This window comes from Plodia interpunctella, chromosome 1, assembly GCF_027563975.2.
Source record: "Plodia interpunctella isolate USDA-ARS_2022_Savannah chromosome 1, ilPloInte3.2, whole genome shotgun sequence".
Taxonomy (NCBI): Eukaryota; Metazoa; Arthropoda; class Insecta; order Lepidoptera; family Pyralidae; genus Plodia; species Plodia interpunctella.
In genome coordinates, this window is record NC_071294.1 from 6,395,578 (window position 1) to 6,419,840 (window position 24,263).

The window sequence follows — 24,263 nt, forward strand, 5'->3', positions numbered from 1 at the left end:
GTGAACAAGAGCATTTAGGTTTCCGAATTCAGATTCAGGTTAGGCAGACCGAACACGCAACTGTGTGGTCACAAATATATAACATTACATTGTAATGTTCTTGTGTCTGTTGGGTGTGGTACGTTTGCACACTTGCGTGACTGTAAGTTATGCATTAACTGTTGTAAGTTCGTGCGGCGTCCGCGCCCGAATATCAACAAAATTTTGCAAGTTGGCAAATTTCAGCTCATACGTTTTATAGGCTAAAATTCTTTATTACCTCTAAACCTAGTGTTTTCTATATACGTGTTTGTGAAAAGTTTCATTATTTTTTAATTATTTACTCATTTAAGTTGAAATTCGAAAACTGAATTCGACACGGTAATATTGAAAATCATAATAAGTATATAAATAAGTATAGTCGGGACTTGGTTCGCAAACCCAGTCTGTGGATGAAATTCCATCCGCTGGAATCGTCTAAGGGGATTCGTGGATTTAGCCAGATTATAGGACTTTTAAAATAAAAAAACGACTATTGTAGTTTTATCACATTTATTACTCATGTCATTATTGAATTCTACATGTAGATAGATATAGCATAACAAATTTCAATAAGTGTGCAAGAAAAAAAAAAACAAATCAATATTTTTCAATGATTTTTTTTTAAATATTGTAACCATATGTGACGAGTTTTACTCGCATAATGTAACGATTCTTAAAAAACAGCGAACATAAAAAAAAAAACAACCGCACGTAACGGTAAACTTAGGTTTATAAGTCTTTTTGGCACTATTTTAGTCTAAATTTAAACTTATCACATTTTGAATAAAATTAACTATAATCAACTAATATAACAAACATTAAATGATTGTTATTTCAGATAGTTATCGAAGAATAGATGAATATTAAATTCCATTAAATATACTTACTTGTTAACCGTATACAGTATCATATTATAAGATTACTTATTTAGCCGACTATTAGACAGTCTTTTTGACTTGATAACATTACATATAACAGACACAGTAGACAATAAATTCGAAGGATACAGTGGTACATGCCGGTGAGATATGGTCGAGACTTTTGTACTGTTGATGTTTGTATATAAAAATGTTGTTTTTGCTCACTGAATTGCTTTCCCACTTTCTTTCTATAAAGTAATCCGAAAGTTCGCTAAACTATTTTAATTAAAATATATTTTGTCCCATCTTACTTTCAATAACTGTGGAAAAGAGTCAAGTTACGTTTCATTAAACTAGACTAAAAGTGAAAATGTTATATACCTATTTTAAAAGTTAAAATGTAGTACACGTTGAATATAGTACACGTTAAAACTTAGTTATGTATTGTACACACTGATTGCCGAAAGAACACACGCTGCGCGTTTTTATTCTTATAAATCTATATGACAAATAGACAAAGAAAGACAAATAGCCTTTCAAAAGACAAATAGCCAATTAAGAGAAGATTTCCATAAAACTTCCCAGCCCATATTATATAAAGCGGCAGATTGGGCCTTGTAAAACCGTGTGAGAAAAAAACACTTTGTTCAGTTTTTCGTTACAGGAAAAGAAACTGAAATGGTAAAAAAAACGGTAAATTTAACTGTAAATTTGTCTCACTCAATTCTACAACACGCATCTCTTTCTAGTATGAGTGAAACGAAAGACGAAGAGCCTATAGTTTTCTCTGTTTTGCAATGACGGGTTAAACGTGCGGTTTAGAGGTAGGGCTGCCAGCCGGGGAAGAGGCGGCAGAGGTTGGCGGGGTCGGTGGCGAGGTGCAGCAGACGCGCCACGTGGCCCGGCACCGCCACGCCCGCCGCGCGCAGCTTGCTGCTCACCGCCAGCAGCGCGCGCTCCGCCAGGTGGTGCCGGTCGCCGGCGCCTGTCAACCAACCATGTTAGTGCGCACTAGCTGAACCATTCACTAAATTTTATATTTGACAATACTATTGTTTCGAGTGACTGAGTTAATTCACACGTATATCATTAATAATAATTTGTAATAGGTTTTTCAATAAGCTACACAAGATGTTGTGGCTAGCATGCACTGTCCATCAGGGAGGCTACCTTCTTCCGCATTATTGCTTGGTAGGATAACCCGCGCCTCTGCGAATATTCCCTATGCAGAACAATATCTCGGTAACCCCAACAGCGCCCTCAGCCCGTTATTTTCTTTCGAGTGTGTCATTACTAACACTGGTGTCAGATATTATTCAAGTTTGACATAACTTATACGACTACATACATACCTATATCTAGTGGCAATTAGTTGTATACACACTAGTCACCTAAAGTACCCATCAATGTGCACGTTTTTTTTTCACCGAAAACAAGTGGTGGTCAACACGTTGTTATCTTATCATCACATATTACCCTTATATATAAAACAAAGTCCTCTACCGCGTCTGTCTGTCTTGTCTTCGCGATAAACTCAAAAACAACTGCACGGTTTTCATGCGGTTTTCACCAATAGATAGTGTGATTCCTGAGGAAGGTTTAGGTGTATAATATATTATGTTTTTACCCGAGCGAAGCCGGCACGGGCCGCTAGTGGTTTATAAAAAAAGAGAAGCTCACCAAGTACAGTGGTTCTGGAAGCGGATTGCGCAGTCTGTCGCGAGGAGGTCAGAGAGTACAACGGGTCGTAAAGCAACACTTCCAGTATGGTCAGCAACGTCTCTTGGTTGTCGCGCAGGAGCTGCATTGTTTTCTCACAGCACCTAAAATGTAAAATTTATCTTTTAATTTCTCCTCAAGGTTGATTGCTAGTTAGTTATCATGTTGGTAAATAAAGTTTGAATTAAAAAATACAGTTTAAGTTTTGTTTGCAAATCAAAATATGAGCGTCACTTTTACCTATATGAATAAAACGAATAAAAATGATAGCCAAGGCGAGGATGTTAGTTACACAACCAAGCAAAATATACTATTAAATACCTAAGTTTCCACAGAAGTGCTTCTAGCGCAGCTAGTATTATTTGCTGTCATGTTTCTTCGCATGAATGAATCAGGTAAAGAGACAGAGTATCTTAACTATGAGTGTGACATTGACTTTATGTACTTTTATTTAAAGGGGATCCGTGAACAGATGAGTTCACGAGGATCCCCTGGGGGATCTAGTTAGGCGATCCTGGTGGACGAAATGATGTGAAAATCGAATATTTTGAGAAGTTAGGAATATCACACCTTCTAAATACTCCTTCCACGCCGCAAGATCCAAAGCCGGCAATCATGTCCTGTGTCAACCGGAACGGCACTGTCTCCGGTGTGCGAAGAATCTTGCCCTGATCAAACGCAAATCCTAAAAATAATGTATGAACTTTATTTCACATAAACCAATTTCCAAGATTACCTACTGCATAGTATACAATAAGTTCTTTTTTTACAAAAAAATATTTTTTTACTCAATCTTTTATGTCTCAGAGTGATTGCACTTGCAGCAGTTGTTTGTTGCTTTCAACGTGTCATCATTCTTGGCCCGACCATGGCGGAAAATTAAAATGCGAATGTAGCACAACATGTGACAATAATATCATGTCTTCATTGATAAAAATCAATAAATAATTCCTCGTCGAATGATACTAACCAAAGTCGATGTGAACCACTTCAGCACTTTCCTTGTCGATGAGGATGTTTTGTACGTGTCGATCACCTAACCCCATCACATATCCTACCATAGATGATGCAGCGACACTGGAATTTTAATGGGTACAACGGTCATTGTTACATCAACACAAATAAATGCAGTGGTTAAGACACCCTTGTGGTTGACAAAATCCAGGTGTTACATGACTGACTTGGTAGTTTTAGACGGCACATTATTTCTTATATTGATTGTGGTGTTAAATTTTCATCTAGGAAAGAAAATTGATGAAAATGTAAGCTGTTAGCTGTTATTCCACTCTGATCGATTAAATAGATAAACTGGAAACTGTTTTTATTTCAAAATGCTTAACTATTGTTTGTTGGTTGGTTAGGAAACTAAACAATCAACTATTTTTCTCTGAATGGTTCAACCGATTTTGATAAATATATATGATTCTAATAAATATATTTATTGCTGACATAGGTACCTTTTTGTGTAAGTTTGTCGTCGTTCGTACCAAGACACGGGGTCCAAGTAGTGCTCCGTGAAGAAGTAGTGGAACACGGGCTTGAAAGCTTCGAGAATTTTCTTGAACACTCGTAGTTTCTCCTCCGTACCTTTTCCGGTCTCATGACACTTGGTCATTGCCTTACGTGCGGCATCACATGTTATGTCCTGTCAAAAAAAAATGTGTGTTATTAGAATAAAGGAGATTAGCAAGAAATGGTCACCTATAGAATAAAATGCAAATTAATGGTAACCAAAATGGAAACGAAAAATAAATGAATGGTCTCAAAAAACCATTTATCAATTATCAACTCATGTATCCTCCAAAATTTGTCAATAGTCAAACAGAATAGAAAATATTCATATTATAATTTTACCTGCGGGCGGTACCGTGCGTGAGCACCTGTACTCCCGACCAAGTACCCGCCGATGGGTATGGTGCCCACACACCACTCCAGCACACCCGACCGCTTCGACAAAGGCACCACCTAAAATAATTACACCGGTGCGATAATATAAGATTCAATTTCCTCCTAATATGCAAATAATAGTTATGCACAATTCATTGTGTGGTGCGGTTTTATAATGTTGGATATTGTAGATTGTACTGAATAAAAAATTTAAAAAAAATACATACGTGTATGCACGGCCTTACGGCATAGCACCCACCGCACTCTCGTCGCTCGATTGCACACAATACATAAAAATTTGATAAAATTTAATTTACTTAACATTTGTAAGTTACCTTGTAAGTCCGGATTAGCAGTTTACTGCGGCTAGTGACGGCATTTTTCTCTAGCAATGTGTTCACAATGTTGAACACTTGTTGCATAACGGCATCCTGGCGTAAGTCATCTTTGCCCTAAAACAATATTAATTTGTTAGCACAAGAAAAATGAAGAAGTTTGTTATATTTCAGATGTGGTGTTGGCGTAGACAGAAAGAATAAGTTATAAATAGAATAGGAAAAAACAACTATTCCCAAAATTATAAGTGAAAGTAGGAAGTGCAACTTACTTTTACTAATAAAATCCTTCGAACACCGTCAGAACTCATGCAATTTATTTTCTTTGGGCAGTTGATGCCGCCAACCAATTCGAAGTAATTGTCAAAAGATACCAATGCTACAACAAATTACATTTTAAATACATAGTATACAGTAATGCAAGGTAAATCGGAATTACAAAAAATAAATATATCTATAGAATATCGTTAAAATAATAGTAATATGCTATAGATCAAATACAACAGAAATATATTATACTCACTAGGCAAATCTTCGTAACTACAATCATGTCTGACGGGTATCGTGACAGTGGGTACTGGAACGGCATCCAGTCTACCCAGTTTGTGGATATTCTCAGCTGCAGGGATCTCTTGTCTCATGGGAGCTTTGTTTTTCACCGTGAAGTTGGCAAAACTTATGGTTGCTGCAAAAATAAGAAATTAAAGTGCTATCGAGACCATGCCTATTATTAATCTCAGTATTTATACTTTACAAAATAATATTAAAAGAAATAAAAATAAAACTAACCGTCGCATAACTTTTCCATTTGACTTATTATGTTTGCTAGTTTGGGATCGTTAGCCAGCGACCTAACGATGGATTCCGCGGTGAGGACGCGGGGCTCCTGCGGACGTCTGGAGTGCGCGGCCGCCGCCCTCGCACTGCTGTTCAGGATATACAAGTCTTTGTCGGAATTCATCAGACTGAACAGGATGGGCAATGTGTGGTGCGGATGATCTTTGGCACACCTATCTGAAATGGGATATTTACTATTTAGTTGTACAATCTACTTCTGCTAAGATACCTCATACTTGTAAAAAATGTGCATATACAACAGACTCTGGTCTTTGATTGAATCACAGAAATCATGTGCTAGAAGAGCGAAAGAATTGTATAAGACGATTGTAATAAAAAATCGATTGTAATAAACGAAATCTTCTGGTTCTGCAGCTATTTTCACTACCTATAATCCTGCGGAGATTGTCCGCGAAAACACAGGTGTCAGCGGAGAGCCGGGGCGCTAGCTGCGGCAGCGCGGGAATGAACTTGTGCGAGGCGATGCCGTCCAGCATCTGCTGCAGCCGCTGCGACTCCACCGCGTCCACGCCAGGGTTCTCCAACCAAAGCGAGATCACGCGGAATATCGACAGATTGTTCTCGTCGCATTGCGCCAAAGACAGCAAGTAATATCTGAAATTAAACCCAGAAATGACGTATTTGCGAGCAAGGTCAGAATATACATATAACTCCTCAACAAATTCAATATGTACAAGGTTTAGGTAAATATTACCTCATCGCCGCATGCAAAAATATGTCTTTTTCCGCTTTAGTACTGGCAATCTCTGCCTCTTCTAAATGCATGAACTTGTTGTTTGTGTTCAACGCTATTTTGTCGTCACTGAGAAAAGAAAAAAAAATTATAAATAATAAAGTTAATGTGAGTGCGTAAACATATATGCTATTCAATCACACAAAATCTACTGAGCAGATTACGAATTTCGTATACGGGTAGAATATATTCTGGAATGGCACGTACGAGGGTAAATCAAAAAGTTCTTAGAATCACTATAAAAAAACCAGGAGATGTGTACAAAAATATTTTATTTTTCAACGTAATCTCCTTCTAATTCAATACATTTAGTATACCGCTTCTCTAACTTTCTAATTCCTTCCAAAAAAAAATCATTTTCTTGACTCTCAAAAAAGTCGTCTACGGCAGCCATAACTGCGTCGTCATCACTATATTTAGTTCCACGGATGTGCTCCTTTAATTTTGGAAATAGGTGAAAGTCACTAGGGGCTAAGTCCGGAGAATATGGTGGGTGATCAAGAAGATCGAAGCCAGCACTGCGGATTGCCGTGAGCGCAACTTCGGACCGATGCGCAGGAGCGTTATCGTGAAGAAACAACACGCCCAATGACAGTTTTCCTCGCCGTTTTTCCTTTATATTTTCACGCACTTTTGGAAATAAATTAGCATAGTAGGATCCAGTAATGGTCTGTCCTTTCGGCATGTAATCGATAAAAAGGATTCCTTCACTATCCCAGAACACAGAGGCCATAACTTTGCCGGCGGTAGGAGCAACGCGAAATTTCTTCATTGGTGGCGATGATGGCCGTTTCCAAGACATGCTTTGTCTTTTAGTTTCGGGATCAAAATGGTGGACCCATGTTTCATCCATGGTAACAACACGACGGCAAAATTCATCCGGATCGGACTGTAATATTTCAAGATTGCGCTTTGAAATTTCCAAACGACGTTTTTTGTTTTCTTCTGTTAACATTCGTGGTACCCATCTTGCCGACACTTTTCTGAACCCCAAGGAATCTGTTAAAATGGATTGGATGCTTCCAAATGAAATCTTTAGGACCTCGGCTAAATGTTTTATAGTTATTCTTCTGTCTTCCAGAACTAACTTCTCGACCTTTTTGATATTTTCTTCTGTGATGGAGGTTGACGGCCGCCCGGAACGCAGATCATCTTCACAAGTTGATCTACCCCTTTTAAATTCCGAAACCCAGTAAGCTACTATAGAATAGGGTAAAGCATTATCCCCTAATGTCTCCTGAATATCCAAAAAAATTTCCTTAGTGGACATTTTTTTTAGGCACAGATACTTTATCACCGCACGTAATTCGTTTTTTTCCATATTTCAATACGTTGGAATACCCTTGGCACTTAATAATTTATTGCTTGTAAACGATACGACCGAATCGATTGTAACTGAGCATAAACATTATACGATAATCACTCTTTAAAAATAATAATAAACTACCCACAAAAAAAATATATCAATATGTCATTCTAAGAACTTTTTGATTTACCCTCGTAAAGCATATTATATGATGGGAGCGAAGACCCGGGCACAGCTAGTACACAATAACGTCTTGGGCTAATAGATATTTTTTCTTTTTACTTTAGAATTAAATGTTGATTAACTCACGTAGTCATGTGTTCTTGAGTCTGCTGGGAGGAAGCACATGTATGCCGCATTTTCTTTAGACACTCCTCTTTATTTTGAAATATAGGTGAGTTCATATATGCGACCACCTGTTGGGATTGCACATAATCATAATAGAGAAATTTGCATCTTAGATTAACATTACTAGTAATTAATAATGAATAGTAAGTCTGCAGTGACAGCATTGTGCTGACAGACAAAATTGTGGAGCGACTAGTAGCGAGTTCCCCTCCGCCCCAGTCGTCTCCTGTACCGCGTAGAACACACATGTTGTTTTTTGTAACGTGGAGTCGCGCAATAAACCGACATCTGAATTTATGAACTCGGTGTTTGCTCTCAATCATCATCTAAATGAACCCAACACTAAAAGTAGTCCCACACTGGTGACCCCGACGTGCTATGAACACGCAGTTATCATACATAAACGTAAAGGTGGGAAAGAGACTTCAATACTGTATTGAATAAAAAAGACTAATATTGTAAGCATCAAGACTTGAAATTAAGAAGTCCACTTTAATCTGTATTCAAAGTACACACAACCTTTTTATATTCAGCATCGGAAAATTTCGCAATATCATTATATAATTTCAACCTTGTTTTTTCGTCACGGGTATTATTCAAAACGTCCAGACTTTTCTTCAAATACTTAGTTACTATGTCTTTAGGACTGTCACATTTGGTTTCAGCCATCCATAAGCCGTATTGCCTAAAATATAAAGCATTACTTAGCACATGTACATATAGGATTCTTTAACTTTTAAGTGAGAAACACATACTAATTTTATTTAATGAGAATAATGAGTGATGACAAATTGCTGTAATTGAAATAGCTAAATAATACGTGACGACTTAGGAGAAAAAGCAGCGGTGAAGTTAGTTGCGACGCTTCTTCTTCACCTGCGCTTGAAGTCGGCAGTAGACTCAGTTTTAAGTAAATTTTTGACGTCAAATAATGTATATAATCCTAATAAAGAATTTTGAATAATAGGTAATGACAATAGTTTTGGTAGTAAAAAAGATGGAAAAAGGCATAAAAAATAAAGTCATACCGCAGAGATTTGGCTGTTAAACTATCGTTAGTAGAACGGTTAGACACGATGTTACGTAGCAAGGATAGGGCAATGTCCGTATGCCCTCGGGCCCAAGATATCTTGCTCTCTACTAGCGCCACTTCCTCGGATGAACGCAACTTTTTTACTGTTGCTAAGAAACGCTGAGAGAGTTGCACTCTGTCGTTCTCTAGTCCAAGTTCTAAAAGTAAACATAGAGAAACGTACATACAAAAAAGAAAACAAAATGATAGCTAGATACTGTTTCTGCCGGTAGAGTGCGTTAGAGGTCTTTGAATTACCGTTATTTAAATTTGATTATACTAAACAAATAAAATATTAAGTATCCTTATCCTTACACAATTATAAAACAAAGTCCTCTGCCATGTCTGTCTGTCTGTTCGGGATAAACTCAAAAACTACTGCACGGATTTTCGTGCGGTTTTCACCAATAGATAGTGTGGTTCCTGAGGAAGGTTTAGGTGTATAATTAATTATGTTTTACCCTAGTGAAGTCGGGACAGGCATCTGGTATTGAATAAGACTGACCTGCATATTTTAGTTGTAGATTCACGATATCTTGAAATTCATTTTTCTGCACCTTTGCGGCGTGCTCTAGCATCAAGTTCCTCTGAGATATCAGGTCTTCTAGGTGTTTGAAATCTTGGAACGCGGGCAAATTTTCAATCTGCCATTTGTTAAGTAACGACTGCATTCGCTGGTCGCACGTTCTTACTGCATAATAATCTTCAATGTCGGTGAACAGGTGTAATTTCGCTACGACCTTGTAAACGTTTTGGCAGTTTTCCATATTGAGGTCCTGACATAAACGCGAGATTGCCAGCTTTGCTCTGTTCAGGGAGACCTGGAGCTTGTCGTTGCTAGGAATAGCGTCTAGAGTGAGACAATCCTTGAGGCACGCGTATCGGAAAGTTTTTATTATGGATCGAGGGTTGCAAGTGTCCGTGTTCAACAGATCTTCCAAGTCACGAGTGTCGATCACTTCACTCCAATCGCCTGCAAGTGAATTTAATTTGAAATTTAAGCTTAACCCAAACAGTAAGCTAATTCTATAGATGCTGAAATATGATAAAAAAATGATATTTCAAAATGTAAATACAACCAAATTCTAAGCATAACGAACTCACCCAAAGCGGCCAAACATTCGTATTTGACATCGTTCATTTGATCGCTTTCTGACAAAGACTTGATGTGCTGGATAGCCAAATGGAACAGTCCAGACTTCTGCAAAGCCCGCAGCGTGCCGAGCTGCAAGTCGGGCGTGGAAGCACCGTACGACAGCGCGATGTCGTGCGACAGCAGCGCGTCCGTGTAGTGCCCCGCGTGGAGCAAGTGCCGCCGCCGTTCCTCCTCCAGCGTCAAATGCGCGGTGCCGCAGCCGTCCACTGCCTCCATCTCGCCGATTGACACGAAGCACTGAAATCATTACTTCTTTGTGAAACGTCCAAAAATAGTTCTTCTTCTTGACGTTGTTCTATTGCTGGAGATTGGCCGACAGCTTCGAAAATATTCAATTCAAATCTTCACTTACATCCTTAATGTATATAAGAATAAATACCTTTCTAAAAATCCTCTGAATATTTTTGCCACCGTCTAACGTGGTAGTAGCCTCAGGGGAGGCGGGGGGCACCCTATCGTTCTGTGCCATGGCCCACAGCTCGCCGTAGTATATCGCCGCGAGCGTCTGGTCGGCCACCGTCGCCGCCCAAGCCACTTTATCGTACTCCAGTTGCAAGTAATTCAGAGTCAAAGCAGATGCGCGTGAACGTCTGAATAATTAAAAAAAAAAATGGTTGCCTGTAAAGTCGGTTTTACGGGCGAAGATTTTACGTGACAACGTCTTTTTACGCGCGCGGCAGACCGATCATAGTTGAGTGGGAGAGAGACGCAAGGCATTCGGCGGGCCTCTCTCTCGTTCGGTGACTCATCGTAACGTTACCGTGCGTTACACTTTTTCATAAGTGACTCCCAGCCGCAACCTAATTTAAGACGTTGTCACGTCAATATGCTATAATATAAGCTACAGCTAGTAGACAGAGAAAACTATAGACTTCGTCATATCTTTCAATAAAGAAACGGGCGTGTTTGAAATGGAAATGATTTATCTCATTTGGTTACGTTAGTCCTTTATTTTCTTTGTCTTTGCTGTAACCAGATAAGTAGATAATAGCAAAGAATACTCTCACTAACATTAAAACAGACACAATAGAAGATCAGTTGGCAGCGTCCACAAACGTACAAATTGAAATTGTTTCCATTAAATTAAAACTGTATACAGAAAAGTACTTGCCTTGACTCATAATGGCAACTTTGCAGACGCACAAAGTGGACTACACTCAACACGTACTGAGTAATCATTTTGTGATCATGATCTAGAATGCTCGATAGTTTCTTGTTGTGACTACTGTCTCCACTATTTTCGATTTTGTATTCGAAACTAATGTCCCAAATATATTTAAAGAAATTATTCATATGAACGGTAATAGTCTGTTCACACTTTTCATTGCCACAAACAAGTAACAAGCCAATCAGCGATGGCAAGATCTTCTGACAAACGCTGGGCTGTAATTGAAAAATCAAACATAAATAATGTAGAAATTCGATTTGGTGACTTTTGACCTCCTGACCCAAACGTGAGAATTTTAAATGAGTATAGCCGTATATTGTATAGACAAAAATTATTTATTTGCAAAAAAAATTTAGTTACATAAGTTATAGTTTATAGTTTAAGATATTTCAAATTTAGTCATTTACAATAACATACGATCCACAATGAAATGATTGTTGAATAAGAATAGTTTACCTTAGCTGTGCATACTTCTTGCAGTTCCTTGAAGTAATTAGTCGACGCCGTCAATATATCGATGACTGTAACAGTCACACGTGTCAACCAGTTGCAATGTTTCTCACCGTCCTGCGGCAGCCAGAAGTTGGGCGACTGATTGAAGGAATTCAACTTTGTATCATTAACTTGAAAATTAGAGACTATGTTGGATTCTGCTGATTCAAACGGTTTTAGTATTTGCTTGACTTCTTCAGCATCTGAAATAAGTTAATTTTAGTTGTAAATTTTATATGTAATTTTATCAATTATTTTACTGTTCAATTTCAATATTTAATTTATAATTTAGTTATTACATATATATATATATACACACCTTCTCGATTCAAGGCATCGAGACCGTCCCGATATTTTAATAACTGATTTAAAGCTTTTGCAACTTTTTTAGTTAGATTCGGGCCTTCTTCAAATATCACATTTGAAAGTGTTTTCATCACAATTGTAGTGAAATATGAGTTTGGTGCCATTTTCGTTATTTGAGATGGATTGGATGATGACACAGTGACCACAGTTTTCAAATTGTAGGTACCAATCAACGACAGACAGTTACATGCTTCGATAATTGTCTGCAATACAAATTTAATAAAATGTTAAGTGAAGTGAATTTTATAAAACATATGCATGTTTTCTTGATTCGAATACATATAGATTTGTAATTTCAACGCGCGCTTCACGACACGTAATTATAACAATGGTTATGATGAGGAATGGATAAGTCACATTCTAAAAAACAGAAAGAATTATATAGAAAACAATGGCTCTGTAGGCAACTGCATAACGGATTATCATTGCAACTAAAGCGTCAAACACACTCTTGCGCGAATACCTCGTACCGTGAAAATGGATTGCACTATCTATTTCTTTCACTCACAAACTCTAGCTCTTTCCTCCTTAACCTTTATCGATTAATGAGTGAATTTGGAGCGCGATTCTCGAGGGTTCTAAATTTGAATGACTTTTTTATGTTATGAACCAAGTGATTAATTATAATATTATAAATAATGGCAGGACATTTTGAATATAATCGTGTGATTTTGAAAGAATTACCTATGTTTATTTGGTTTTTCGGGAATTGTATTGACATTGATATTTGAATTGAATTGTATACACATTTTTATTTTATGGTAATAAAGAAGTACTAATGTCACAGACAAAGCTTCTGTCACGGCTCCGGCGCTGCGGGCCTCAGGCGACGCTACGCGAACTTAATCATCGCAGATGGTACGAACAAACCGAAGCTGCCGAACCACTCTCCGTGCCTACTCGGGTAGGAATAACTTTCAAGGGCAGGTGCGACTAGACTAGAGTCGGTTTTACGACAATATGTTTCTGTCACTAAGTTTTGTAATTAATAATAGTGTTAAAACCTGTTTTAACTGTACTGTTCCATAGTCTGTTTAATAGATGACGAACATAATAATAATGCTTAGTCAATTTGATTAAATTGGCACGTTGCCCTGTCATTTTGGCATTATTAAAGATGCGTGGGCATTTTTGATAGCGTCCAATTTTGGTCCATCACATAAACACATACCTTTTTGTCTGAAACTTTAGTCAGAATGCTGCTCAAGGAGTATATTATCTGGTGCATCAAACTTGATTCACAGTTTTCAGAAAATCCTTTTCCATCAATTTCATCGCAAAGATAATTAACAAACTTCTGATTATTTGTTAAAAACATTCGCATGTTTCTAAGACTTTCGTGGCTAGAAAAATATAATCGTTTTTTTATTTATTATCCACATACAATGTGCATGTACGTATATAGATACATAGTACATATAACATAGAAGGTATATAGGTACCTTACCTTGGACATTTCAAACTTGTTTTGAGCTGTTTTAGTTTATTGGTAAACTGTAGTTGGGATGTGCAAATCAGATTATCAGTAGTTCCTTGAGATAGAGAATTAATGAAGTCTACAACATCTTCACTATCATTCAAGCAGTCCTTTAAATCTTCAACAAGATAACTGAGCAAAGAATCACATTCTTGTTGAAATCCTTCCTCCTTCTTTATTACTAAAATTGATAGCAGATGTGATGCAGCAACACGGAGATGGTTTACTTTTTCTGGTAAATACATTTGTAAAATTATGTTCAAAGCTTTTGCCAATACTTTCACCTCTCGTTTGTCAACGGAATCTTTGATTGCTTGGGTTAGACTGTTGCACACAAAATTACATATAAATGCATCTGAAATGTATCCTATTGGAATGCTTTGGACAAATGTAATAAATGCGTGTAATGCCAACGCTTTGAATTCAAAAACATACTGCTTCAATATGTTGTCCCATAACTTAAATAGTGCTTTACAAATCGATACAGATTGATTTTCGCAAAGATACTGCATAATATTCTCATCTGTCAGTTCCTAGAAAATAGATACTTTAATTAATAACATAAAATTTATCAATGCAATGCAAAATGAAATAACAGGAATAAAACTTACTCCAAAATATGTTAGAATTGATACAAATATACTTTTGGGATAATAATAAGTCTCAGTAGTTTCAGGAAGCGCCACTTGGAACATGTTCCCCGCTTCATCCGCATCGCTAAGATGTTTTGCCGCCAAAAAAAGTAAGTCTGCAATATTTTCCTCAAACAAATTACTCCACTTTTCGTTCTCCAGCACTTCTCGCATCAGTTGAAACATTTTGGTTGCGTTAGTCCGTAACTGTTGATAGTTCGGTTTCATCATACCGGAGTGCTCTATATTATACTTTTCAACTACGACATATGGCAAACAAAGTACCATAATATTGCAAAAACATTCCTGAAACATAGAAACCCTGTATAAACACAGTTCATATTCGTTTCACGTATAAATAATATTAGATTATCAAAATTACCTCAAATATAGCTTGGTCCGTTTTATTCAATGTATTCTTCGTTTCTTTCAACAATTCACTGCTGAAAATATTGCCGTTTTTAGCCCACAATAATTCTGCGGATATTAACCACCTCATATGCTTTTTCAGAAATACTTGTTTATTTTCCATGGCAAATAAACTAATCGGCAAATCATTTACATCGTTTTTTTTGAGAAACCAAGAGTTGAGAATGTATAATATATTATTATTTAAATGAACATTAATATCGTCTTTGGTGATAGAGCGTGACATGATGTTCAACACTTTTTTTACAAGATTTTCATCCAATGATTTTTCCTTTTGTATTTGTAGAACAGATGTTACTATTTTGTGTATCAGTGTGTGTTTAGTTTGAGCTAATGCCAAATAACTGTGTAACAGAGTAGCAGTTCTGTTGGCTGATTCGTCTTTCACGATTAATTCATTATTTTCTGGCACCTGTAATAAATCAATAAATGTATATCGTAATGTCCCTGCACAATATTTAATAGAATATAGTATTTGTATACATTTACATACCTCTACAATGAATATGCCAGCCAAGTCAGATATATATTGATCTATTTCTCTGTCCGTGTAATCAGCTAGCAATAGTTTTAGGGTGTAAATGCAATACAATCGCAAACAATGTGTGCCTAGTTTTGTTCCAGCAATTACTGCTTTGATGAAACAATCCTCATCTAATCGATCACCGCCACTATGTTTCCGATTCAGTAAGATCATCCTTGCAGCACATTTATACACCAAAGCAGCTACTCGGGCCGGATAATATAAATTTCCGCATCTCACTAGGTATCCTTTCACCATTATAATACAATTTTCTCGTATATTGTCGCAAAACCAAATTCTGTCGAGCAGTGATAGCAAAATTTTTAGTAATCTTCGAGTTTCATCTGAACCTCGAAACATGTACCGACACATAAACATCATGATCGTAAATATTTCGTCTGAAACAACAACAGTAAACGAAAATTGTATTTCAACAATCTATTTAATTAAATATGACAAAAATATTGTTTTGACATAATCAATTTATAGTTAGGTCTTTATTTTAATATCTTAATACATGCCACATTTCACAAAAAAATAAAACAAGATTTTTAAAAGTCCTTACGTAAAGGAGGGTCAGCTACAGAATAATCACTAAGTTGCTCAATAGATTGAAAAACACACTGAACATCCCAATACGAATCGAAGTCATACATTTTGTATTCTAGCACAAGATCCAATAGTTCTGTTCTGTAATTTGCATTTTTTCGACAATAAGCTGAGAGCACAAGAATGCAATGGCATCTCAATGCTGAGAAACTTGACTCATCATCACAATTATCCAATTCCTCGTCAGAAGAATTATCTTTATTAACAATGTTATTGATGCAATAAAAGAATTCTTCATCGATACATCGACGCACTTCAACACACAATAGAGGTTCATATTCAAACATCAAAATGTCTTGAATATCTTTAAGTAATTTTACTTTTGTAAAATTATTACCATCAGTGTTTAGTGCCACTGTTACACTCGTGTACATAAGTCTCAGTGATGTCCTCAAACGGCAATACATCTCTGATGTTTGGATTATGTCTTCTCTAGAGAATCGGTAGTACAACATGACGTCAATGTAAGCTAGTACAACCCGTATAAAATTAATGAATTCTTGTAGATTGATGCTGTTTGCTTTAAAATTTTTAACACATTCTGTTGTTTTCAGTGTTAAGTATTCATACATTTCATTACTAATATTAATGTTGCCTTGGAAATTTTGTTTTAAGCTTCTATTGTTAGAAGACTGCAGATCTTTAATATCTTGGATTCCAAATTCACTGAAAAGAATACTTTGTTCAATGGAATCGAATACTATTTGATGCACGTTGTCGTCTTCGTCAATATTTCGACTTTTAACTGTTATCTCTTGCTCAGTACTCATATTATCCTTAATAATCAATATGAGCATTAACTCTTTAGCGTTTGCTGCGTCCAGGCAGATTAATTGTCCTTGTTTGAGCCAATTTAAGAAATTTGACCTCTCTTCCAAAGTACATTTGTTGAAAAACTTTTGTAGGGTTTTACTCAATGTCTGTACACTGTAACTGTTCACAGGCATACTACCATCAGAATAGAGCTTCAATAACGGTTGTACAATTTGATATTTCAAGTCAGTGCTAGTCAGAAGTAACTGCATAATTTCATGAGTTGGTTTTTGTAATGAATTCACTGCCATTGAATGTCTAAAATAATAATAACATCATTAAGCCTGGGCCAACTCGCAGTGTCACCATCACATTTTTATCAATTTCTTCCCTTTCTTACACTCGGCCCGTATCTGCTGATGTAGTTACAATTTACGACACGGATTTTGGCGTCCACCATATTGTTATTTTCTTATATAAATCAATAATCTAGTATACGTTATTTAAAAAATTGTGCACGACCGAGCAACACGTATAAACCATGTATATACGACCATAATAATGCGTGTCGTAAACTGTAATTACATTGTGTACTATCATATCATCTTTTTTTCGTTATTGCACTATCACTACATAGTATAAAACAAACTCGCTTTAAAACTACACAATGGATCCTGATGCGTGTTTTTTAAATAGATAAAGTGATCCAATAGGAAGGTTTGTGTGTATCATTAATGTTTTTACTAGAGCCGGAACGGGCCGCTTGTAAACAATAAAATAAATTGCTAAAAATGAGATGGTGGCGCTGGCGCTAGTGTGCGGCTAGGTAGGACCTTAACCATTAATAATTGTTTCGTATTTACACCTGTTCGTTGTAATTGCGCGGGTGTAAAATCTTCCTTATTTTTACTCTTATTTTTTTCTCTACTCCATGTTATGAGAAATCCAGGAGTTTGCGTAAAACATAAGATACATACCTAACACAAGAGTTCCATAATAACAAGAAGTCTTCATTCCTTTTCTTCACTTCATCTAAACGCTGAGATAACTCCTTTACAGTTAGTAAAATCATGTCGGTAAAACAGTCTTGATCAATTATATTGATATTGTTCGTTATGAAATTATTCAGAGTGTTCATTAACAATAAAAAGTTTGATGTTTCAACTGTGCTGCCATATTTCTTACAATAAGACAGAATTATACCCATCCTGAAAAAAAAATAGTACAACAGACCTATACTTAGATACCACAAAATTAAGTTTTCAGAAAAAAAAAAATATCTGTAGAAAGTCTTCATTATCTATTTAAATGATTTAGTAAAAACTGATAAATTGGTCTAGTGCTCAGGCGTCGTGTAGGTACACCTAATAGCAGTTATGGAATCGAATTTCAACGAACTCATTGTTTTCAATTTGGCTCAGACGTCGCATACTGAATTGCATGATTGATGATGTCAGAAAGATGATTCCCATATCGATCTAGTGATTGAGTTACAATTCCGAGTATCGAAAGGAATATTAAATATATTTTTACCATGGAATCTGATTTTGTTCAAGTTCTAGTATAAGATCCGAAAATCTTTTTATCATGTTTAAAGCTACCCTTGGCCTTTTTGGAGTATTACCCGTACCAGAATTTTCGGGTATTTCCAATAAATTAAAAATCTGAAAAACGAAAATAACATATAGGTAGGTATTTTTAAAGCCTCTACCAACCAGAAAGTAGGATTACACTAGTGCCGTACGTGGTAAATCAAAAAAAAACATTAAATAATAATTTATAATTATGAATAATATGCTAGGCATTAGAGATTAGGAACATTACTGTTAGGAATATTTAAAAATTGGATCAGTTCTTTGATCCATCGCGAGAGATGAAGCTGGTTTTTTTAATGGTTAACGATTCCGACAGATGACACAGTAAAATTTGTGCTATTAATGCACGCCTTTTGGAAATCTTTATACATTATCTTAATGCTTACCTGAAAATATATTGTTGCAGATAAAGAATAAAACTGTCCACAATTACTAACAGATAAATCCAGTTGTTTGTGAGGTTTTTGTAAAAATGACACTTCCATGCAAATAATTTCTAACGTATTGAATATATGTTTATTCCAAATAGTCCAGTCATGGGCTAAACTGCCCTCTTCATTCTCAAAACGGCCATTTGGATGGTGGATATTCACCGCCAAATCAAGCAATTTGAACAATGAACTCTGTAAAGAATCATTTAAAATAATTCTTAAATAAGTGCGTAAGCCACTTTTATTTGGTTTTTTGAATATATGGAGAGAAATAATTATTATAGTATCAAAAAATGGGATTGGTAAAATTAAATATTTAATTGTATTGCAATCTATGATTGCATGCAAAATGTATAAAATCGTAGCCATATATTACACTTCATCCACATTGAGCATATTATAAAATATTAAACATAGATACAACGAATGAGAACCTCCTTTTTAAGTCGGTAAAAAAAATATAGCAACACATTGGTATGCTTAAGTTGAAATAATTTAAAATTTTCGCGGAGCGGTGTTACTCAGATATGAAATGGGAAATGGAAATTCAAATTCTAATAATTTATTCAGAAATTAGACCTTCACAGGCACTTTTTCTCGTCAATTTTTATACTTATAATTATTTCTCACAAACTACTAGCATTTCGGAATACCACTGCTGAAAAGAAATTCCGAAAGAAACTCATTTGAACAGTGTTGGTCCCTATCATGCCAGAAGGAAAAAAACATTTAGTTCTTCACAATAATGGTGCTTACCATTAACTAAATGTTTTTTTATTTATTTTTACATATGTCACACTGACATAAATCAATCAAATCATTTATTTGTGAGAACAGGTAGGTACATACAGATCGAATAATGTTATTACATAGCTCTCTTTTTTCTGCCTGTCAGGCATAGAAAAACTATCTATCTTTCAAGTGAAGTGATGTCAGATAGATAATAAATCTATAGTAGCTAATTATTATATTGTGATTAGCGGGCAGCTCATATATTTCCGAAATTATGCAGAAGCAAAGTTTCACTGTTAACGTTCAAAACTGATTCACTTTCTCAATCACTGATTATCAAAATAGATAGAACTAGTACGTCTCATAAACCTAGAGAACTGAAATGGCTTGGTATAGAGGTAGGGTTTAATGTCCAAATAAAGGGAAAACTATGTATGTAATGTAAGTACGTCGCGCAGTATCTGGTGATCCTGATGAGAAACCCTAATTGCTCAGCCATGCTATTCGACATACTGCCTTTGCAAAATTAACTTAATGTGGTGGGACATTTCCTGTTGTGTATAAAAATTGAAGGTCTGATGAGGGTATCCGATGAACAATCCTCTACCTCTCTCCGATGAACAACCACGGGAAAATTGGAAATGTCGCCTTGACAAAGCTTATTCAGTGTGATGCCGGGGCGCAAATTACAAAGGCTATACAATTTCAGTCACGAGTCAGATTAAAATAAATGAGCTTTTGTTTATTCGACAAATTATCTGTTTCATTTCAGAAATTGACGCAAATATGCATCAATTTTTGAAATTAAACGCAAGGATTAGCTTTTTGTCTTAATGATTCCCACGAAAATGCTTGGACAAAACTAGGTTTTGTAAAACAAAGTACATGTTGACTGAAATAGATTAAGACTCTGTAGAGGTATTTTCAAACATTAAGTAGAACAAAACCTAGTCGAATAGAGGTAAAAAAATCTTAGCTTATCGTAAATTTTATAAAAAATCATTATGTGCGTTTTGTATTTTACATTAGAGGTACGCAAGAAAAAAAGTCAAATTCAAAAAACAAGAGTCATTAAATCTTATTTCAATTATCAACTGTCCCTATCTGGTAAAAGGGAGTTTGTCCTATTTATCAAATTTGGAATTTTGAAATGATTTATCTTCCTACTTTTTCAATTTCTAGTTATTGTATCATTGTTTCAACGAAAAATTTTTCTCAAGAAAACCGCTTTTGAAAAAACATTTGATATCAAAGACAAGAAAATTAAAAAAAAGTCTTGGCATAGTACATTAGCATTAACTTACTTTTTTCTTTTGGTCAATGCTCGGTTCATAGAACTGTAATAATGATAGTAAAACATTTTCTGTAAATTCACACATGGTCAATCGGTACTCTGGTGCCAACTGCAACGAGATAAAGTACAGAATAATAACCACAAATTAATGTGGATTCATGTTAATAATCAGTAATAATATACTAGCGGGCCACGCTCCCATGAGAATTTCGGGATAATAAGTAATATGTGTTATTTCAGGTTATATTCTACCCGTGTACCAAATTTCATAACAATCCGTCCAATATATGTTGTGTGAAAGAATAACAAACATAGATACATACATCCTCACAAACTTTCACATTTATGATATTAGTAGGAAATATCTTCAACATAATAAGTTGGAACAGTCAATAGACATCAAAAATCGCAAGTAATAAGAATATACCTACCATCTCCAGAAGTAAAATGGTAATATCAATGGCCACCTCCAATATTTTTCGGTCACTAAACGTTCTCAAAATCCTTAATTTAGACAATGAATCTCTCAGTGGTATAGTAAGTTGACATGAAGATGTACCATTTTTGATAACCATCCATAAAAGCCGAAGCTTAGTAAATTGATCCAGTTTTAAATTATTTGATTGTAATATTGATATGCATACATGAAGCAACTCTAAAAGAGATGTGAACGAATATTAACTTTTATTTATTTACATTAGTAAATTTTGAAGTAACCAAAATTAATATGAGATAAAACTGTTTCTAGTATTGTTACTGGTAGTAGTAAGGTGAGCCACAAAGTGGACAAAAGGTAGTGAAGGAAGTGCATGAGGATTCTTGTAATAGTCTTCCTCGTTAATATAGCTATGAATCAGGTACAGAAAAACATCTTAAATTGACCTGGCAGGTCTGTAGGTACATTATAAATTCTATAGTTTTATTATAATATTGATTGGTAAGTAAAGAAGTAGAGGGAGGCTTTGCTCAGTAGTGGAACTTAAATAGCTAAAAAAACAGTCACAGTTAACTTACCATCCCAATATACTGGGGTCATATTTGCTATGTAGAAATTATGGGAAAGAACATGTTTATAAAGAAGATTTAAATATGCATCACCAATAGCTTCTGTCAAATTACTGTCTTTTAGTACATACAAACATGCAGACATAATGTTCTCACATTTGATATTCGCCTTGCCTGCAGAAAGATTAATAAAGAATATATATATATATATATATATATATATATATATATATATATATATATATATATATATATATATGAAAATCAAAATAAGAAAAAAATACTAATCAATTTTGTAGTTTAACGATGAAACTTTGTGAAATATTTCAGTACAATTTATGTATTAGTAGCAGCACCCCAGGGCTTTGTTTTCTGTCGGAATTTCAGGATAAAAAGTACCCTATATGTTATTCCAGGTTATATTTTACCCATGCACCAAATTTCATAACAATTGGGCCAGTACATTTTGTGTAAAAGTACACTTTTACATACATACAAACATACACACTTCCTCACAAACATTCGCATTTATAATATTAGTAGCACTAACTGCACCCTGGAGCTTTGCCCCTGTGGGAATTTTGGGATAAAACATATGTGTTATTCCAGGTTATATTCTGTGTACCATATTTCATAACAATCCATCCAGTTGATTTAGTGTGAAAAAATAACAAACATACATCCTCACCAACTTTCGCATGTTTAAAATTGGTAGGAAGGATATTGGATACTAATAACAACTAATATGATATTTTTGATCATAAAAATTGTATAATTACAAACCTTTATTTGCACCAGAAACACACAAATGCAACAAACTTGCACATAATGGCCCAATGGTTCCCTGATATGTTTTTGAAGTCTGATAGTTTTCTGCCTCCTGAAAAATGTTTTTAAAGGAAATAATACAGGGTATAGATAACAGCCCAAATTTTACCACCAGCAAATTTATTAAAAAATGTATACCAGCTATAATTGATTCATTATAGAATTGTAACTTTTAAAGTAATAATAATTAAGTAGTAGGTACCTTTAATATGTAATCTTTGATGTATTCAAAAAGGTTATTCCATGTAAATCCAATATTTCTAAAAGCATTATTTGTCAAGAATGCACCTAAAGCATTACGTGACAGTAAATCCTTTAGGGCCTCTGCATTCTTCTTTCTCTCATTAGCTCGGGTTGATGCCAAACCAGTGCAATGCTCTCTTATGGTGGTTTCCAAATTCTCCATTTTGTATATCAAGCAGTCAAGGAGTATACATCTAAACAAGTTTATTTAGAATACAATCAATCAAATAATAAATATATTAAATTAAAATCCTTATAGGCTACATAAACCTTTAACAAAAAGGAAAACTGATATAACAGATTTTTTTCAGGATAACATCAAGGGTGCCCATGTTATTTCTATATGTACATAAAACAATCATACTTGCATTTATAATATTAGCTGTTATGCCGGCTCCAAACAACAAATGTAGCAGTTTTGATTTGTACAGTGCTTGTTTTTACTTGTGGTTTATACAAACTATGCAATGTAACATACATATACCTGTGATAGCGCCGTTGTGGTCGATTAGGCAAAATTGATGTTTTGATTAGGTTTAAGTAAAACTATAATTACATATAACATTTCCTACTTATATGATTGTTAAAATATAGAACAATATCACAATCATGTGATGAATAAGCAAGCGTTGTAGGGAACTTCGACTTCTTCTTTGGTTGAAGGGAACTAGAACTAGATAAATAAATCTTACTATGCAGATAGGCACCTAACTAAATAGCTACACACTAAATAAAAACTACAGAAGTACAGAGTTAGTTGATACTGAACTATTTATATGACAAATAGTAAAAGTTTTACCTGAGAACATGGCCTGACAATATTGGCTGGCCCGATATTAGTCTACGAAACTAATACAACGTAGGTAATGGATAAAACGTTTTAATTATAAATTTAATGATAGCAATTCATATTTGAACAAGACATTTTAGACCATTCGGCGTTCTTTTCTTTCTATTTTAATGCATTTTTGCTCCGTCCGATCGCCGGTGTGCCTGATATCAAATAATAGTAGGTAGTTGGTAGGTAGGTACCTACTATGTGCTGGCTGACACCGCACGCAACGCAAGTCGCAATCGCAACTGCGCAAGCGCACAAACCAACAAACAAAATAGAGGCAAGTTCAGCCAGCAATGCAAAACCATTGATTGATTGATTGACCCGACCCGATGCATCAGATCAGACTAGAACTACTACTACTAGACCGCTGATATTGAAGCGTGACGGCGGCGGTGGCGTGATACGTTGGTGCACGAATTTTTACTGTTAGTAGTTAACGTTGTGCCAGTACATTTGTAACATGGACCCATTACCAAAGAAAAATAGCATGGACGTCATCCTTTAATGCCAGCTCCACACTAACGACAATCAATTTGCTAAATTTTTCGTCTTT

The 24,263-nt window shown here is 35.4% G+C and overlaps 1 protein-coding gene across 1 annotated transcript; it reads right to left on the reverse strand.

Annotated features, from left to right (window-relative positions):
- Nucleotides 1-514: 514 nt before the first annotated feature.
- Nucleotides 515-24,017, reverse strand: tefu (telomere fusion). Its single transcript, XM_053769685.2, has 36 exons — nucleotides 23,672-24,017; nucleotides 22,832-23,066; nucleotides 22,585-22,681; nucleotides 21,811-21,975; nucleotides 21,228-21,451; nucleotides 20,807-20,905; nucleotides 18,726-18,962; nucleotides 18,278-18,408; nucleotides 17,722-17,952; nucleotides 15,948-17,062; nucleotides 15,353-15,780; nucleotides 14,813-15,271; nucleotides 14,410-14,736; nucleotides 13,769-14,331; nucleotides 13,493-13,664; nucleotides 12,275-12,524; nucleotides 11,920-12,158; nucleotides 11,407-11,678; nucleotides 10,675-10,885; nucleotides 10,244-10,532; nucleotides 9,645-10,112; nucleotides 9,096-9,297; nucleotides 8,587-8,752; nucleotides 8,029-8,135; nucleotides 6,375-6,482; nucleotides 6,048-6,274; nucleotides 5,612-5,836; nucleotides 5,346-5,507; nucleotides 5,095-5,201; nucleotides 4,823-4,939; nucleotides 4,455-4,565; nucleotides 4,058-4,245; nucleotides 3,571-3,677; nucleotides 3,171-3,285; nucleotides 2,562-2,704; nucleotides 515-1,866 (listed from the first exon to the last, which is right to left on the reverse strand). The coding sequence occupies exons 2-36, from the start codon at nucleotides 23,033-23,035 to the stop codon at nucleotides 1,700-1,702; spliced, it is 8,433 nt and encodes a 2,810-aa protein (XP_053625660.1). The 5' UTR covers nucleotides 23,036-23,066; nucleotides 23,672-24,017; the 3' UTR covers nucleotides 515-1,699.
- Nucleotides 24,018-24,263: the final 246 nt, after the last annotated feature.